This window comes from Nelumbo lutea, chromosome 8 (genome assembly GCF_056320005.1).
Source record: "Nelumbo lutea isolate HS-2025 chromosome 8, American lotus-T2T, whole genome shotgun sequence".
Lineage (NCBI taxonomy): Eukaryota > Viridiplantae > Streptophyta > Magnoliopsida > Proteales > Nelumbonaceae > Nelumbo > Nelumbo lutea.
In genome coordinates this window covers 11318287-11338089 of record NC_142691.1, presented here as the reverse complement: position 1 = coordinate 11338089, position 19803 = coordinate 11318287, and the positions used below count along the sequence as shown (strand labels likewise).

The following is a 19803-nucleotide window of genomic DNA, read 5'->3' as shown; positions in this document are numbered from 1 at the left end:
TTTTGGAGCACATTGCACAGAGTCCCTCCTTCATAGTTTGCATTACAAAAATGCCCTCAATGGCGGGAAACGCGTGCCATGCCGAGCTTTGAAGGCATTCGTTAATTTTTAGGGTTTTTGAAAAGCCATAATTGTTTTTCCTCCTCTGACGAAATTTTGTTCTCCTCAGAACGTTCACAGTGGAAAACAATGCCAATCTACAAGATCAGGGGGATCGATGTCGATTTTCCGTTCGAGGCGTACGATTGCCAATTGGTTTATATGGAGAAAGTCATACAGTCACTGCAAGATGTAAGTTTTTTCTGGATAAAAAAACGTAATCTACGTTTCCCTTTTGTTTTGTTTTGTTTTTGATTGAAGAAAGGCGTATGAATTTTGTAGTTGGTTCTTAGAGTAACTTGAGGATATTTCTGCTATAAGTGACATAGTTTGAATAGATAACGAATTCGAGAAACTGGCAATAAGAGAGTTTATCCAAATCTAATGTTGAACAGATTAGTTCAGTTATTTATAAGGTCTCTCTCTGAAAAGAAAAGAAGTGTACTATTTACAATTAGGTGGGGGGGGTAGTACGTCCCCAACAATCAGTAAAACAAATAAGAAGAAGGGAAGGGGAAGAAGAAGAAAGAGCTTCACGAGTAAGCCAATCTGCTGCCTGGTTAGCTTCTCTGAATATGTGCTGGTACCGAAGACCTCCCTCGAACAGAACTCCCTCAAGCAGCTAGAGATGACGCCTTTCAAATTTCATGGAACTTCCTCCTTTTTGTTGAGGCACGAGTTGACCAAGAATGAATCACCCTCAATTATAATAGAATACTCCCTGTAGTTTGTTGTGTGCTAGCGGTTAAAGCATATTAACTTGGCACCTGTACCATCAAGGCATCAACCGTACAAGTGCCAAGTTTATATGCTTTAACCGCTAGCACCCGACTGAGATGGTCATGGACAATACCGCACATAGAACATTTTCCATCACTATTACGAGAGGCATCGAAATTTATTTTAATAGTGCCAAATTTTGGAGCACTCCAAATAATTGGTTTACACACTTTGCCAATTCGGGCAATGTTTGTATCCTTGCTCCCACCAAGAATCTCCATAAACATATCGAGAGCCTGTTCCAAAATAATTGGAATGGGAGTTGAAACATTATTGAAAGTTTTCAAGTTCCTATTTTTCCAGACAGTCCAAAGAAAAATTTTGTTTTCATTTGGGCCCTCCAGAGGAGTGTTTAAGGTAAGCCAAATTTGCTTTGTGTGGGCACAATTCTTAAAATATGATCAGTATCCTTCTCATCCCCACAAAAGCTACAAGAGCCATCGATGTTATCGCCTCTTTTCCTTATATGGCTTTTAGTAGGAAGTCTATTGTTGAGAAGGAAAAAGATAAAAGTCTTTATTTGTTATGGGCCCGGGCGTAGGATCTCGTCACGGGTCGGTCCACGGGGAGAACCTCTTGCTTCCCCTTGTGCCTTCCCTTGCGTGCAGACCCTATTGTGGAAAACCGAATGGGTGATTTGTCCAAGAGACCACCTGAACTCTCCTCACTCTTCTCTTGACTGGAAACTGAATACTTTATTCCCAAACCACAACTCCTTAAATAGGAGATTACAAAAGGGGATTCCTTTTTGGATTCAGCCAGGCTAGGGTAATCCATATCAAACTCAAACTCCTACTTCTAAATAAATTACCTACTTCTAATGGTAGCGCGACTCCTACTTCTAGTGGCAAACAGAACTCTTACTAAGAAGATAAGATAAGATAAGGATAAGGGATGAGGGATAATGCAGTTGGCGGCGAGTTGGCGAGCAGAGCTGTCGTGTGGGCCCCTCCCTAGTGCTGCTGTCGGATGGTGCGTGTGCCTCCTAAGTGCTACTGCTGGGTGGTGCGCGTTGTTGTGCGTGCTGCTGCCTATGCTTGCGTGCGTCCATAACATCACTCCCCTCTTGGACTACGAGCTTGTCTTCAAGCTCGAATTCAGGATGGGCGTCGGGAAACACCATCGAAGGAATTCCGGATAGGTGGAATGACTTTGCCCTCCTGGATCGGGTTCCAATGAAAGGGGTTCATCATCATCTTCCTCTTGTTTCACTAGGAGGCAGAAAAGTCACTTGCACTTGTGCTCTGTTGAGTAGAGTTCATCGCAATTAAAACATTGCCCCCTCGCCCTGCGTTCTGCCATCTCAGCCCTGGACAAGTGCTTAATAGGGGGTGTACCGACGTTGCTCCCCACACTGGATGCTGATCTGGAATTGGTGCTTGTCTGTGGCTTCCGTTCTTGGCTGGCTGCTGGATATGGAGCCATTCCAAGTGGTTCTGGGGATGCCCATGCTGATGGAGGCCGCCCCATACTGAAGGTTCTGTGGTTGAGTTGTAGTTTGCGTTCGAAGGCGCGTGCTAGGTTCATGGCTGTGACCAGGTTGGAAGGGTGTTGCATCTCCACGTCCACTCTTAGGGGTTCTGCTAGCCCCGCGGTGAACATGTCGACTTGTTGATTTGTGCGAACCGAGGTTGCTCTAGCGAGAAGGGTTTGGAACTGGCGTTGGTATTCTGCCACGGTTCTAGTTTGCTTGAGGTTGATTAACTCGCTCAGTGGGTTGGTTGTCAACGGTGGTCTGAACCTGAGGAGACAATATGATTTAAACTGCCCCCAGTTGAGACTGGGTTCTACTTGCTCCAGTCTATAGAACCAGAGCTGCACCTCTTCTGATAGGTGGAAGGCGGCCAGACTGACTTTATCCTTGTCATCATTACGCTGGTTACGGAAGAACTGTTCGCAGCGATACAGCCATCCTAACGGGTCTCTAGTGCCACTGTAAGATGGAAATTCCAACCGACTATACTTGGGAATAACAACGACTGTTGGGGCAGCGATCTTCTGTTCGCTGGACGTCTCTGCCCAGTCCGGACGACGACTGTTGGTGGTGGCGGTTCCCTCAGAGCTTCTTTCTTTGTTGGAGAGGAACGCTTTCAGCAGGCGTCGCAGCTCCCGGACATCATCCTTGACCTTACGAATCTCCAAGCTGGTTTCAGCGAGCCTATGCTCTAGCTCGTGGACCCTGGAAGACAGCGGCTCCTGTTCCCCCATGACGGTAGGCTCTGATACCAGAATGTTATGGGCCCGGGCGTAGGATCTCGTCACGGGTCGGTCCACGGGGAGAACCTCTTGCTTCCCCTTGCGCCTTCCCTTGCGTGCAGACCCTATTGTGGAAAACCGAATGGGTGATTTGTCCAAGAGACCACCCGAACTCTCCTCACTCTTCTCTTGACTGGAAACTGAATACTTTATTCCCAAATCATAGCTCCTTAAATAGGAGATTACAAAAGGGGATTCCTTATTGGATTCGGCTAGGCTAGGGTAATCCATATCAAACTCAAACTCCTACTTCTAAATAAATTACCTACTTCTAATGGTAACACGACTCCTACTTCTAGTGGCAAACAGAACTCTTACTAAGAAGATAAGATAAGTTAAGGATAAGGGATGAGGGATAATGCAGCTGGCGGCGAGTTGGCGAGTAGTGCTGTTGTGGCAAGATAAGTGTGGACCCACCCTGTTGAGCTGTCATGTGGGCCCCTCCCTAGTGCTGCTGTCGGATGGTGCGTGCGTCTCCCAAGTGCTGTTGCCGGGTGGTGCGCGCTGCTGTGCGTGCTGCTGCCTATGCTTGCATGCGTCCATAACATTATCTTTGGGGGGCATTTGATGTTCGAAATATTAGCTAGCCAATTAAAGGTACTGTTTGGGTTAAGAATAGAAGAGCACTTCAACAAATAAGTTGTTTTTATAGAGAAAATTCCCTTAGGGTTGCACCCCAAAATAATTTTGTCCTCCATAGAGTTAGGATCAATAAAAATTGTCTTAATATCTTGCCAAATTTGGTTAGAGACCACAACCTTTATTTTGTCTTCATTCCAGCATTCTCTTCCAAGATCAATCATGTCCGAGACTTTAATGTTATGATTTGTTGTAGTCTCACAGTTAATGGTTTCAGCTAGAGGTCTATCATAAACCCAATTATCATGCCAAAAGCTAATAGACCTCCCATTTCCTACTTGTCAACAAGTGCCTTTCTTGATGAGATCTCTGGCCAGGAGAATACCTCTCCAGGCCCATGAGATACCCCTTTTAATTTTGCAATTCTAGAAATTTTCCCTCCTCATTTATTTTCTCTCGATAACTTTCACCCATAGGTTGTCCTCCTCATTTAAGATCCCCCCCTCTCTCTCTGAAATTATGGTTTGGGTTTGGATGCTTAGCAAGCAGAGAAGTTGCTCCCTCTTAGCACGGAAAAAGTTTGGACTGTTTTTGGGAACATCGTTGATTGTTGAATTTCAGCAAATTGATTGAGCATGTCTATTCAGAGGCATTCTGGAATCACATAGGAGTTAATTTATATTGGCTTTTATAGCATTTGCAATGCATGAGTTGATTACTTAAAGTGGATTAGTCACACTAATCCCAAGATAAAATAAATGGGAATGAGATTCTTTATTGAAAATTTTAAAATGATATCATATTTTCAAGTTTTTGGCTACATCTACAATAGACTGGTTTTGATAGTAAAAGGAAATGATTTAATATCTATTTGATTGAAGCATAGTTTTCAAGGCGCCAAGGCGAGGCTAGGCGATTGGGGGGCGCCTTGGGGGCGCCTTGTTGCCTAGGCGATGGATTTTTTATGTTAAAAACATAGATACTAGGGTAGTTCCCTAGGTACCATAACCATATTTCTTTAATAATTATTCATAATTTTCAAAAGAAAAGTATAAAGTTCATATTAAAGTATAGAAAATCAACATATTTATGAGAAGAAAAAGAAGGAAAATAGAACTCAAAAAATATAGGGGCTGAACCCTTATTTTTGTTATAGGAAAAGAAGAAAATAAAAAGTATTGGTAGTAGTAGTAGTAGAAGAAGAATATATGGAAAAGGAAAATGTGCTGACTGATTAGATAAGATTTTAAGTTCTTCCTTATCGGTTCAGGTTTTTACGTCTTTGAGGGTTCAATACAGCATTTAGCAATGTTTGTATTGATTAAACCCTAATAAATAAGAAAATAATAAAAAGAAATTAGTATATAAACACAAAATGATTATTTTAGTTTAAGAATGTCTATTTTATAATTATGATATAAAAAAAGAATGAATAAAATAGTATTTTATTGTAGGAAGTAGAAAACTGCTAGGCGATTAGGCGAGGTGAGCCTCAAAGGGCACCTTGTTGCCTAGGGGTCGCCTTGACAACTATGGGTTGAAGATATCTACTATATATTGCCTCGCCTCGTGATGATATCCAACTAATTTTCCCCTTATTTTTATTCAGTGTTAGATGTTTTAATGCACACAGTTTCAGTTACATCACTCGCCTTCTTTTCCAAGGTTACCATCTTTTTTATCCTTTTTAAGCTTTACTTTGTGGGAGAAAGCCTGGACATAACCAGTACTAAATGTCTACATCTCAATAGAAGCTTGTATGACTTTTCACCTTTTGGGTGTTTTGCATAATGTTATTAGAAAAATGTATATTTTCCCCTAATTTTCGCAACACTGCTTTACAAATGTAATGTGTTACTGGAGAATCCTTGCGTAATCAGTATTAAACCTCTGTAGAAGCTTAAATGACATACTTTTGGCTGTTTTGCATATTCCATAGCAAAATATAATTTTTTTTTTCTATTTTCCTGTTGTTGTTTTAGAAATGTAATGCATTACTGGAGAGTCCTACTGGAACTGGAAAAACCTTGTGTCTTCTGTGTGCTACATTGGCATGGAGGAAAAGTTTGGGTGCTTTCTCCACTGGAAAGTTTGAAGAAAAAGGCCAGATTATGGGAAGCCAACAATCAGATATTTCATCATCACAGTCTGCAGCAACAAAGCTCCCAACTATAGTATACACTTCACGCACTCACAGTCAACTCCAACAAGTGATTCAAGAGTTAAAAAGAACTAATTACAGGTTATAATTGATTGATGGATTAAAAAATCTATCTGCCATTAAGGTTTTGTTTATTCTTGTTATTTTCTCAAGAAAAAAGTTTCATTTTGACTGTTTTGAAAACTGAACTAGAGATTGAACCAGAAAACTATCCTGTTCCCAATTCTCTTGGTATGATTATCCTGATTATCAAAACTGTTTGGAAACCAGGAAACAAGAGCTTGGCCAGTTTCCAAATTTCCTGGTTCAACCATGTGGTCTGATCTGGTTTTCAAAACATTCCTTTCTCATGATGTGGTTGTTTTATACACACCCATTTGGATTTGTGTTTTTCTTATGGTGGATAAGCTCTTATGTCATTTAGTGGAAAATGACCTTTAAAGGAATTTTGTTCACCCTGACGGGAAGTACATTTAGCATCCCCATAGTCCCTAAAATCCAAACCGTGGATAATCTTGACTTCTATAATCCGTTTAATTTAATACTGAGCTAGGTTAGCATAAAAAAACATTTTTGTTCAACATTCATCTAGCATCAATCCTTGAACTTGTTGGGTTCCCCAAGGAACAAAACTAAAGATTGAGGTTAATTGCACTCTCTCAAGAAGGATACTAGGGGTGCAAATGGTGTGCATCTGCCCAAATCCTAATCCAATCTGATTAAAGGTTATCCAAAATATCAATGTTTTAAAATGTGGAGGCATGACGCGAGGCATTTCACTACTTGGAGGTGTGAGGCGTAAGCCTTCCAAACACAAGGAGGTGTTACCCTCCTTAAGAGGAGGGTGACGAGGAGGAAGAAGAATGAGAAGGGGGGAGGAGGAAGAAGAGGAAGGAGGATCTCATTTTTCTTTATTTTTAATAAAAACCTTATATATATAAATTACAATTTTACCACCCACGTGATGGGTGGAACATCAGAACAAGAACCTTACAAACAAACCCAAAACAAAGCCTCCCTAGTAACTCCTTGTTTAGCTAAAGTGTCAGCCATTCCATTTGTTGACCTCCTTACCCATTTAAAATGCACCCCAATCTCCCTTGCTAAGCTAATATAAAAACCTTTTATATTAAGAAGAATGAATACACACAATACTAGCTGAGGGTATCAACACTTCTGGTATATGCCTCAAAATGTTTTGAGGGCGCCTTCAGGTGTATGCCTTGCACACCTTTTAAAACACTGATCCAAATTTGATCTAGTTATAATTGGATTGGATATGGATCCACCCCTATCCATTCTGATGTATCTCCTATCCAAATAGTATTTAAATGTGTTTTTATGTACATACAAAATTTATATGTATCTATCACTGAAGTTGGTTGTCATGTTTCATTGAAGTTATTTTCTATTCATTTGATTGACAATACACAACATCAAAGTCACTTTTAGTTCATTTTATTAATAATATATAATGTTTTGATCATCTTTAGTTCAATTTATTAATGGAATACAATATCTAAAATTAATAACATATAATATTTTTGTCACCTATTGGAGCTGTTCCTAGGTTCCTTTGAATCACTTCATTTTTGACCCTGTCCTTTGTAGTTTTACTACTCATCCATCTTGGCATTTGCATTTATTTCATACTCATGTTCTGGACATATCATGTTAGCTTTATTATTGTTACTTCTTAAGTGGAAATTTTGTTGTTTAAGAGCCTATTTGCAAAAACTAAGTCTTTAAGTATTTGAAAGGTCTTTGTTTTTGCTTATTTTATAAGTTAATAGACCATTACTAGTATACAAACAACACTAAAGAGGAGTTTAGAAGTTGATGAACCACTACAAAGGTCTAAGACACGAAAGAATCCACAAATAAAAGACAATTTTAAGAAGGCATGAACCTGGATGAGGTGCAAGGCAAACCAGGCACGTGCCTTTGGATGGGGCTGTGCCTTTGTTTAGGCAAGGTGCATACCCTGAAATGCGCTTCTGAGCCTAGGCATTCCTATTAAAACACTGGTCTAAACTTCATTCTTTGTCACTTATGATCCCAAAAGATATCATACAGTGAACTTAGATTGCCAAGTCAACAGCAATTTTACTTTGAAATATTATGATTTCATAGAGCATTGGCTATTATATTTCATTGGTGACTTTTGGTTGATTACTGTTTAGTCCAGGTTTTCTGTTTGGTTTGATGGCTATGGAAATGTTATACTTTGCAAATTATCGAAAAAAAAGTGTTATGCTTTGCATTTGTGGGTTGATGTCTGATTGTTGAAATTGATGTAGATGCTTAGTCTAGAGTTTTATTTTTGATATTTAAACTATTTATTATTTACAGGCCCAAAATGGTAGTATTAGGGTCTCGGGAACAATTGTGCATTCATGATGATGTGCAGCTACTTCGTGGGAGAGCACAAACCAATGCCTGCCATTCCCTTTGTAGAAAGGACAGTAAACGCCGTTGTTCCTATTATGCTCGTGTTGGAGGTACTCCTGTTCATGTGCCATGCAGATTTGGTTAAAGTTAAAAATTTTATTGCATGCTATTATGTTTCTTTTGATGTTTTCTGATGTGTCTGTTTTGCTGGTCTTAGTAAATTCAACCATTTATAAATTTCTGGATCTGCCTTGTTATCAATAAGGTAATCTATTTTGCATCTGTCTATTCTATGGCAGAAGATCAATGGATAACCATTTCCCCTCTCTGTTCCACTTGGATTTCCACTCATAGGGGTCAATGCCAAATGAAACTATTATGAGTAATTATCCCTGATTATTTTAAATGTTTGGAGTGGAATGTGAATATGGTGAGAAGGAGAACATTAGGGGGGGGGTGGCTTGATGCTTAAGCAGCCTAATAAGAAAAATTCTAATTCAGGTTTGCATCATTAGGATCAACTGTGGGCTGAATTAGAAGGGTTCATTGCCTTCACTGGTGGGACTACTCCCAAAAGACAAGGCTTACTTCTCAAAAGATATGGTAGGCCTGCCCAGTTGAATTGGACTTGGGATTCTGGGCTGTACTTGCATGGAATAATGGAATATAGTTTCTGTAATATAGTTCTGTCAGATTGGCTTCCTTTGTAACACATGCCTGTTATAGATTTAATTTGTCTTTGGGAAGAACCTTAGATAAATGGAATTGCAAGATAAGATTCATGTATTTTCTTCAATCAATTTTGCTAACAAAGGCTGCTACTTTTACGTTTTTAGAAAGCTTTTGACATAAAATTATTTGAGTTCTGTATGTGTCATTTTTATGATCCTTGGATACATATGTTATTCTGTATGTGCATGTTTCTTTTATGAACTTTGGATGCATATGCTATTTTTTTTATAGAGTTCGTGAAGAAAAATCCCAGTCTTGGAGATGATCCTATCGACATAGAGGACTTGGTCAACATTGGAAGAACCCAGGGGCCGTAAGTTTTATCAATGTCCTTGTTACCTTGCTTATTGAAAAGTTAATAACTAGTTGTTATGTAAGTAGTTGTCCTAGATTGGGTTCCATATGCATTGCAGTTATACTCTGCTTGTGTACTCTAATCAAATATCAACCTCCCTTCAGGTGCCCCTATTATATATCACGAGATCTCCATAAGGTTGTTGATATTTTATTTGCTCCATACAACTATCTTATTGATCGCGGGAATCGGGAAACCCTAACTATTGAGTGGAAGAACAGTATACTCATATTTGATGAAGCTCACAATCTGGTAGCAACAGTTCCTTTATCTTTTTTTTTTCCTGCATTGTAATTGGGGCCTGGTGGAAGTTCTAAAATATTTTTCTAGTCTTAATGAAACTGACCTTTGTGTGAACCTTTCTTTTGTAGTTTTTGTGTGTGTGTGGGGGGGGGGGGAGGGAGGATATTTGTTTTAACATGAACTATTGGTTCTTTGAGCTGTAGGCTTCTTTCCTTTTCTTGTTCATCCTCAGAATAAAGGGCATGATTTGTCTGTTGAAATTTAAGCTCCACAAGCCTTCATGTTTTGATGATATTTAGGTTACTTCTAAAATATGGACAACTGTCTTTTGAAATGCAGGAAAGCATATGTGCAGATGCAGCGTCTTTTGATTTGCCTTCTGGACTTTTGTCTGCTTGCATAACTGAAGCAAAGAACTCTATTGACCTAGCTGTTAGTAAGAGGGCAACTGAAAAATCAAATGATAAGTTGTTTAAGCCAGATAATTTTGCTATTCTTAAAGGTGATCAATTAGTAATTCTCTACTAGATGGTAAATGTATTTTAAGCTACTATGTATTGCTAATGTAAATTTTTATATGATGCTTTATCACTGTTCCCTTGTTATGCACAAGTTAGATGAATAGTTGCTTGATTTCCATGATGTTCTGATGGATTTCCAAGGCAAGACTTATGATTTTAGTCATTCTGTGCTATGTACATCTACGTTTCTATGTAGGCAGATATTGTCTGGATTAAATTTGTGCTATGTACAGCTACTATGTCTTGCTAATGTAAATTTTTATATGATGCTTTATCACTGTTCCCTTGTTATGCACAAGTTAGATGAATAGTTGGTTGATTTCCATGATGTTCTGATAGATTTCCAAGGCAAGACTTACGATTTTAGTCATTCTGTGCTATGTACATCTACGTTTCTATGTAGGCAGATATTGTCTGGATTAAATTTGAAAGAATGATCTGAGTAGGATTTACTCTTTCTCAAAATCTATAGTAAAGTTAAATTCCCCCCTATTAAATAAAGACATTGCAATGCCTATCGTAGTGATTCAACATAAAGCATCATTTGTATATACAAGGCTGTGTGTAAGTACGATATACTATTTTTAGTCTTTATTGATAGTTTGCTAACAGTATTGTGAACTTTTGTTCCATTATTGTTGATACTATTATTCTGGAACTACATAATGCCTAGTCATGCTTATGTCTTAGAGCAAAATTGTTGCAGCTCTTCTACTGAAGCTTGAGAAGCATATTGCTGAAGTGCCTATTGATCCCAAGGAATTGGGTTTTACCCGACCAGGGCCTTACATCTATGAATTCCTTGCTGAGTTAAACATCACACATGAAACTGCCAGTATGCTCATTGAAACAATTGATCAGGCTGCAGAGCTGATTAATGATGGTAGGTCTTGGAGTTGTCGCTGCTTCAATATTCCCGGTGTTCACCCTTGTCTAGAATTCACTGTAACTGTAGTTAACTGTTAAATGTCTTCTTAGTTATACTGGAAGTTCAGTTTCCTCATTTGTAGGAATTAATTATTCTTGAATCCTGAGATAGCATAATGGAGAGTGGTTCTCATATTTTCAGATGCAAATATGACTGAAAGTAGAGCTCTGTACAAGACAAAAAGCACTATATGTAGGCTGGAAAGTATAAGTGATATTCTTAAGATAATCTTTAGAAATGGGGATAAAGCTCATGCAAAATACTACCAAGTAAGTTGGGACTCTTGTGAATCATAGAAACTGGTATAATTACCACTAGGAACTTTGTCAATTATCTGTTTTGCATGTTATCATTGGCAACTTTAATGTCCATCTATGTTCTCTCCAGGCCATGAAATCATCTTCAGTGAGTGATACTAATCTTGACTTTCTTTGTTTTTATTTGGCTGTTGTAAGGTTCATGTGCAGGAAATAGAAGCAAATGCTATAGACACTCTTAAAGGTATTAAGGACAAAATTTTCCTGATCTTAAACTGACAGTCTATGGTGTTGAGATTGATGTGCAGTTTGACATTCTATATCTTATGTAGTTAATACAGTCCTTAGAGCTGTCAATTGATTGCAAGAAATACTATCCAAATTCAGTTTGGCCGAAATGCTTTGTTTAGTTCATTTTTTATTATAGTTCTCCACTTTTGCTAAAAGATAGTATCATCCTATTCTTACCAGAAAATATTTCAGTTATTGTGGCCACTAATCTAAAAGTAAGTAATAACTGCATACAGGGTAAATTAAACAAGTTTATTGTAGTTTTTGTTATGCCATTTCTTTTCATAATTTGCATATCTAAAAATATGAGCAGTAACAGCGATTAAATTTTTAATAAAATAAATCATGTTTAATTAGGAATGTTTTTATTTATTTTTCACTAGGAATTACAGATGCGCTTTGTGCTGCTTCCACCCCCTCTCACCCAGGGGTGGGGGAGGGAGGAGGGGGGACAATTATTTCTCCTTATTTATCAAACAAAAACATTTATTTCTCCTTATACTGATTGGTACTTTTTTATTGGTTTTGATTTACAGGTAAGACATCTAGGATGCTCAGTTGGTGGTGTTTCAACCCAGGAATTGCCATGGGAGAGTTTAGGAGCCTGGGTGTTGGTTCTATCATTTTGACGTCTGGCACCTTATCTCCCTTGGATTCATTTGCACAGGAGCTGAAATTGTAAGTCATTATTCTATAATGAACTAAGAGCTCCCAATGTTTGACATTCTAGTTCTCTGGATTGCCCATCACTGGAGATCACCTTATTTGCTGTCTCAGGGAATTTCCTGTTCGGTTGGAAAATCCTCATGTTATATCTTCAAATCAAATCTGGGCTGGAATTGTACCAAATGGTCCATCTGGTTGCACTTTCAATTCCTCTTATCGAAATCGTGATTCTCTAGATTACAAGCAAGAATTAGGGAATGCCATTGGTATGTACAAGATACCATAAAATGCATGAGTTATGTGGACTTAATTTTATTTTTTTATTCTATAAGGAACTATTTTAGAAACCATGTTGACTTTTTTTCCTGCAGTAAATTTTGCTAGAATTGTACCTGATGGACTACTGGTTTTCTTTCCATCTTATTATGCTTTGGACCAATGCATTGCATGTTGGAAGAATGTGGTGAGACATCAATTAAGATTGAAATAGATCTGATGTTTGTTTATGGCTCTCTCTTAATAAAGCATGTTTTATTTGTTACAGAGTCATTTAAACTCAAATTCAAGCACAATCTGGGGAAGGATCTGCAAACATAAGCAACCTGTTGTAGAGCCTAAACAGTCTTCCCTTTTCGCTTCCTCGATTGAGGTTAGTAATTTATACTCCTTAATATATGGATGTTTTGTTAATTGTTCCTCTTATTTTCTTCTTCCTATATAGTATAAAATGTTTTACGGTCTTCATGACTTGATGGGCTGGTTGAAATGGGATTCTGTTATAGGATTTTATGGCTAAGTTGAAGGACACCTCAACTTCTGGTGCAATCTTTTTTGCTGTTTGTCGTGGCAAGGTATGAGACCAATGGATTAATCCTGGAAATTGCAACATCATTTTCTTTTCTTGTGCTAATATTCTGGAAGGATTATTGTGTTTGTCTTTAACTGATGAAGTTTCTGAATTCTGAAGATGAAACATATAGAAGGCCTATGAGGTGCTTGTTGTAGGGGATTAGACTACCAAACACCTAGGATAATGTAAACTAACTATGGCTGCATTTGGCAAGTCATTCTAAAAAGCTCTCTCAAAATCTCAGCAGATCAAAAGACCTACTGATCTTTTGGAGCTAGTCTTTGATGATCAAGACCCTTTGGTAACATTTTCCTTTGAGAGATATTCTTGAAAGACAAAAAGACAGGACTATTTGATAAGTTTTGTCTCGGAATAATATGTTCTTAGGACACATGTGGGTCCCATTAATACATATACAAGTGAAAAATGGCACATGGGCCCACAAAAATATTTATTTATTTATATTACTTATTAACTTAAATGCCATATTTGTAATTTTTAATTATTTCATACATATAACTTTTAGTTATTGCATTTTACTTATTATTATTATTATTATTTATTTTTGTGATAGTAAAATGAAATTCCATTAAATAAGAAAAAGCTTACTGTTTAGCAGGTGATAAGGCATCACCCACAAGCAAAACAACATAAATGAACTGTTAGGGAGCAAAATCAAAATAAATTATTCAAGTTACAAAATTGAAATCTCAGAATATCTCCCAACTTGTTCCCCAAATCCTCCTAGAAACTTGATTAAATTGTGTAGATAACAGAACCCAGTCTGCAACTAAATTGCTGACAGCTGCTACAGTCTTGTCCAGATTCTGATATTTGTCTTAAAAAATTCTTCTATTTCTGTCCTTCCATTCCTTATGTTCCACCATATTGCAAATGGTATACAGCTCCAGAGCATTCTTGCTTTCTTGCTTCCTCTTAACCTTGACCATGTAGAAAAAAATTCTGCAGCTGTTTCTGGCTGAAAGTTTGTTAACCCAAACATGGTAGTGAATATCTTATTTTTTTGTGATCAGTAACATAGTAGTGAATATCCTCCACAAGAAACTAGAAATCTTGCACAAGAAGAAAAGATGAGCAACAGATTCCTCCTGTTCTTTACAGAGTGTTAGAATTCAGGTCTGCCTTAGAGTTCGGCCTGACTGAGTTTAGTTATGTAGAAGAAGAAAGAGTGATAGAGAAAGAGAGAAAGAGCGAAGAGAGAATTCTGGTTCGAACTGAAAGAGTCAACATGACTTCTCCCAGTCGGCCAATAAGTATTTATATTATTATTAAAACATAACTGAAAAGACCTATGTGCCCTTACTTAAGTTAAGAGCACATGTTTCAACACAACATTACAGATCAGCAACATCAATCAAGTTATAAAGACAGAGATACCCCTACGCTAACACTCCCCCTCAAGCTGGGAGAATATGATTACATATGTAATCCACTCTTCCCCGATTCTAGCCTTTTGTAAATAAGTCAGCCCACTGATTTCCTGTATTAACATGTGTAGTGTCTAGCTCTCCATTCAACACCTTCTCCCTCACAAAGTGACAGTTAACCTCAATGTGCTTGGTTCTTTCATGGAACACTGGATTAGAGGAGATATGAACTGCAGCCTGATTATCACAATAGAGCTTCATTGGAGTGTTAATGTTGTACCCTACTTCCTATAGAAGGTTCCTTAGCCACACTAATTCACAAGCGGTATGCGCCATAGCCCTATATTCTGCCTCTGCACTGCTTCTTGCCACAACCGCCTGCTTCTTACTTTTCCATGTCACTAGGTTACCTCCCAAAAACGTGCAATAGCTTGTAGTAGACCGCCTATCAGACATAGAACCGGCCCAGTCAGCATCAGAATACCTTTCTATTTCAAGTTTTCCCCCACTCTTGTATATCAGACCGTGACCCGGGGCCCCTTTTAGATATTTCACAATTCTCAGAACCGCATTCCAATGAGGAGTCAGAGGTTTTTGCATGAACTGGCTTATCACATTAACTGCAAATGAGATGTTTGGTCTGGTAATGGTTAGATAGTTCAGTTTGCCCACAAGTCGTCGGTATTTGCCAGGGTCTTCAAACACTTCACCCATATCACTGATTAGCTTGGTATTTGTGTTCATGGGTGTTTCAGCTGGTTTGGCACCCAACAAACAAGCCTGTTTCTTCCAGCAAATCAAGCACATACTTCCTCTGGCACAGGTTAATCCCATACTTGGATCTCGCTACCTCTATCCCCAAGAAGTATTTCAGTTTATCCAGATCCTTTGTCTGAAAGTGATCCTACATACAAGTCTTCAGCCTATCAATACCAATGTTATCATTCCCAGTAATAACATTATCATCTACATACACCACCAACGGTATTTTTCCTCCCGGAGAGTCGTGACTAAATACAGGATGGTCAACTTTGCACTGTTTCATGCCAAACTTCTTTATCACCTCACTGAACCTACCAAACCATGCTTGAGGAGACTGTTTAAGCCCATATATAGCCTTCCTTAGTCTGCACACCTTACTATCCTCTCCCTGAGCAACAAACCCTGAAGGTTGCTCCATGTAGATCTCCTCGAGTAAGTCACCATGCAAAAAGGCATTCTTGATATCAAGCTGATATAGTGGCCACTCATACATGGCTGCAAGAGAGATCACAACACGAATTGACCCTATCTTAGCAACCGGTGAGAAGGTCTCTGTGTAGTCAATGCCATAGGTTTGGGAATACCCTTTTGCAACTAATCGTGCTTTCAGGCGTTCAACACTACCATCAAGCAGATACTTAACAGTATAAACCCACTTACAACCAACAGCTTGCTTTCCAGGAGGAAGAGCAGCGAGGTCCCAAGTATGATTATGATTGGCACGGCACCACCCTGGAGAGGCAAGGGCTTCCTGGACATCTTTAGGAACAATAACTGATGATAACAAGGTAACAAACTGGCGATGGGAAGCGGAAAGGTGAGTAAGAGAAACATAATTAGAAATGAGATGAAGGGTGTAAGTACGTTTACCTTTCCGCAAAGCAATGGGTAGATCAATCTCAGATGCTAAGTGGGGTTCTGGTGTCGGATCCGCCGACGGAGATGTAGCCGGAGGAGTAGTAGCCGGTGCACGTGGGCGATGTGTATACACATGACGGATAGGTGGGCGTTCAACAGGTGGTGGCACCGGAGGTAAGGATTTTGTCACAACTGGAACAAAGGGAGGAGGATCGACAACGGGAAGTGGAAGGGGAGGAGGTGATGAGGAGGAAGAAGCATCACTAGACCCCAAAAAGAATAGAGTAAACTCAAAGAAACTGACATCAGCACACACAAAGGACTGTCGAGAACCAGGATGGTAACACCTATACCCTTTCTAGGTCCGAGAATAGCCAAGGAAGATGCACTTGAGAGAATGGGCATCAAACTTGTCGTTCCCAGGACCCATATTATGGACAAAATAGACACACCAAAAAACTCTCGGCGTAAGAGGGAACGGAGACAAAGAGGGAAACAAGACCTGAAACGGAGACTGACCATCAAGGATGAACGTGGGCATCTGATTAATCAGAAAACAAGAGGTAAGCACTGCATCCCTCCAAAAAGGTTTGGGAACATGCATGTGATGCATTAGGGATCTTGCTGTTTCAAGGGGATGGCGATTCTTTCTCTCAGCCACCCCGTTTTGTTGTGGGGTGTAGGTACACGAGGTCTGATGTATAATGTCGTGTTAGTCCAAGTATTCCTGAAATGATGAGGATTAATATTCGCGACCATTATCAGAACGAAAAACTTTGATGTGGGTACCAAATTGGTTACGAATTTCAGCATAAAATTTTTGGAAAATGGTAAACAATTCACTTCTTTCTTTCATTAAATTGAGACACGTCATCCTTGAAAAATCATCCACAAAAAGGACAAAATATCTGTATCCATTATATGACATTACTTTATAAGGACCCCAAACATCTGAATGAACTGAAGAAAAAGGACTCCACACACGGTTATCAACCCTAGAACTAAAGGGAAAACGATGGTGTTTCCCAAACTGACACGACTCACAATCCAAAACAGAAAGCTGACATGTAAAACATCAGAGAGGGTAAGGCCGAATGGAAGAGAGATGATTCCTTGACCAACTATGGAAGCATATGATCCATCTGCTAGTCTCACCTTGTCTCTTCCAGAAAGAAGGTGATAGGTTTGAAAGTAAGAGGACGTACTCGTCATGTGTTTTGATGCTCCAGAATCAATGATCCAGGGAGAGTCAAGGGTATGAGAAGCAACATGGAAAGCTGTGGCAGAGTTAGCTGATGTAGGCGCAAATGAAGTTGAGGGAGGAGCATCCATCTGACGAATTGCTCTACCATAGAGCTCTAAATGGTCACGGAAGGAATTCATAATATCCTCCCTTGGGTCAGAACCAGATGAATGTGTCTGAGTCACAGTATGGATGGGGGGCTGATTCTCCTGAGTAGCTATGTTTGCCATAGTGTGTTTTCTTGTACCTTGCTGTCTCGAGTTTTTATTCATATCTGAACCTTGCTTCTTATTTAGATCTTGAGCCTATTTCGGCTTTCCATGAAGATCCCAGCATGTGTCTCTGGTGTGTTGGGGTTTGTAGCAATGAGTACACCAGAATTTATCTTTGTCATCCATTTTTTTTCTGAAGATCTCCTTTCTTGGAATTATTTCCCCTATTGGTAGTAACACTCCCTTTCGCTGCCAACACAACTGCATCTCCACCAGAACTGTTCATCAAATTCCTTCTGTTTTCTTCAGATTGTACAAGAGCATAAACTTCCAGAACTGATGGAAGATCCTTAGAACTGAGGATCTGGACTCTGATAGATTCATATGTAGGGTTCAAACCATGTAAGAAAGCAAACACTCTCTGTTGCGAGATGAGTTTTTTGTACAGTTTTGCATCTTCATCACACTTCCAGTCAACACTCTGATAATGATCCAACTCCTTCCAGACAGAAGTCAAGTCAGAGTAATATACAGATAGACACCTCTCCCCCTGTTTACAAGTAGACGATTTTGCCTGTAGTTGGTAGATTTTTGCATAGAGTCGCAGTTCTAAATATGTTGATTTTGCTTGTTCCCATATCTCATTTGCCGTTTCAGCCCACATGAAATTCATCCTTATTTAAGGTTGCATAGAGACTAAAGGCCAAGACATAACCATGCTGTTTTCTTGATTCCATCTGTCATATTCAGCACTCCTAGAATGTGGTTCTTTTACTCTCCCATTAATATAACCTATCTTCCCCCTTGCAGTGATGTACAACTTGATCCCTCTTGACCACTCTAAATAATTTAAACCAGCAAGAGGGATAACAACCATGGGAAAGGATGGGTCCACCCCCCCCCCCCCCCCCCCCACTCATTTCATTCAGCGTTGAAGAAACACCAGATGTAGCAGAATCTTCACCACTCATGATTTCAGATTCAAAAAACACACTTAAAAGAGGAACACAACCTTAAAAAATGTTACAGAAGGTACCGGTCACTTTCTGACCTTTAGTCCACCATAAAAGCTGCTGTTGCAGCACATAAACAAGGTCCTTATGACCTACAGTTTCACATGGATCAAGCGACCCTACAAAAAAGGAAAAGGTGCAGCTCACCTCACATCCAATTGACAGACCTAGTATAGGTCCAGCACTGGCACACAACTAGAAAAGAAAGGAGAGAAAGGTTACATCAGTCGGGCATCAGGGTAGCCGAACAACAGATGATAACAAAGACAGACTGCTTGACTTCTACATGCTGTCATCCTTGAAACAATGACTTCTACATGCTGGGAATCTGGTGCGAAGAAGAGGAACAGACAGACTGCTCGACTTCTCCCTTCCGGTCTGGTTGTCCTGCTCTGATACCATGTTGTACAGGAAGAAGAGAGGAAGGGAGAGGAGAAGAGAGAAGAGAGAAGAGAGAATTGAGAGCCCAAAAGTACTACAGGTGACGCAGTATATTAGTATATTATATTATATACTAAAACATAAAGAGAAGTACAATAGTACCCCTGCGGTACTATACATATGGAAAAATAGCAGCCGTTAATGGACATCTCTTTCTCCTCATCAATGGCACTGCAGACTTGGTCATCCGTCTCTTAGAGCTCTTCAGTTACTTGTTCCGTCATTGAGTCGTCTTTTTACTTTGAATTGTGAGTCGTGTCAGTTTGGGAAACATCATCGTGTTCCCTTTCGTCCTAGAGTTGATAGCTGTACATCGAGTTCTTTTTCTTTAGTCCATTCGGACATCTGGGGTCCAAATCGAATAGTGTCTTATAATGGTTACAAGTACTTTGTAATTTTTGTTGATGATTATTCAAGGATGACATGACTTTACCTTTTGAAAGAAAGGAGTGAATTGTTTTCTATTTTTCAAAAATTTTATATTGAGATTCGCAATCAATTTGGTGTACACAATAAAATTCTCTTTTCTAATAATGGCCGTGAGTATTTTTACACACCATTTCAAGAATATTTGGAACAACATGGCATTATCCATCAAACCTCGTGTACTTACACCCCTCAACAAAATGGGGTGGCTGAGAGAAAGAACTGTCACCTTTTGGAAACTGCTCGGTCCCTCTTACATCCTATGAATGTTCCCAAACCCTTTTGGAGTGATACTGTACTTACATCTTGCTTCCTTATTAACCACATGTCCATGTCTATCCTTGAAGGTCA

At 39.2% G+C, this 19803-nt stretch overlaps 1 protein-coding gene across 4 annotated transcripts in view; it reads left to right on the top strand.

Annotated features, from left to right (window-relative positions):
* The window catches only part of LOC148842716 (RAD3-like DNA-binding helicase protein), a 56903-nt gene continuing 37100 nt past the window's right edge, over positions 1-19803 (top strand). For all 4 annotated transcript variants that reach the window (XM_088960132.1, XM_088960131.1, XM_088960129.1 and 1 more), the window contains exons 1-14: positions 1-291; positions 5697-5956; positions 8228-8376; positions 9230-9311; positions 9458-9605; positions 9936-10098; positions 10824-11000; positions 11187-11314; positions 11501-11546; positions 12130-12271; positions 12371-12525; positions 12631-12722; positions 12804-12908; positions 13042-13110. In XM_088960132.1, the coding sequence (XP_088816258.1) occupies positions 190-291; positions 5697-5956; positions 8228-8376; positions 9230-9311; positions 9458-9605; positions 9936-10098; positions 10824-11000; positions 11187-11314; positions 11501-11546; positions 12130-12271; positions 12371-12525; positions 12631-12722; positions 12804-12908; positions 13042-13110 (1818 nt within the window). In that variant the 5' untranslated portion in view covers positions 1-189. The remainder of the gene's footprint in view (positions 292-5696; positions 5957-8227; positions 8377-9229; positions 9312-9457; positions 9606-9935; positions 10099-10823; positions 11001-11186; positions 11315-11500; positions 11547-12129; positions 12272-12370; positions 12526-12630; positions 12723-12803; positions 12909-13041; positions 13111-19803) is intronic.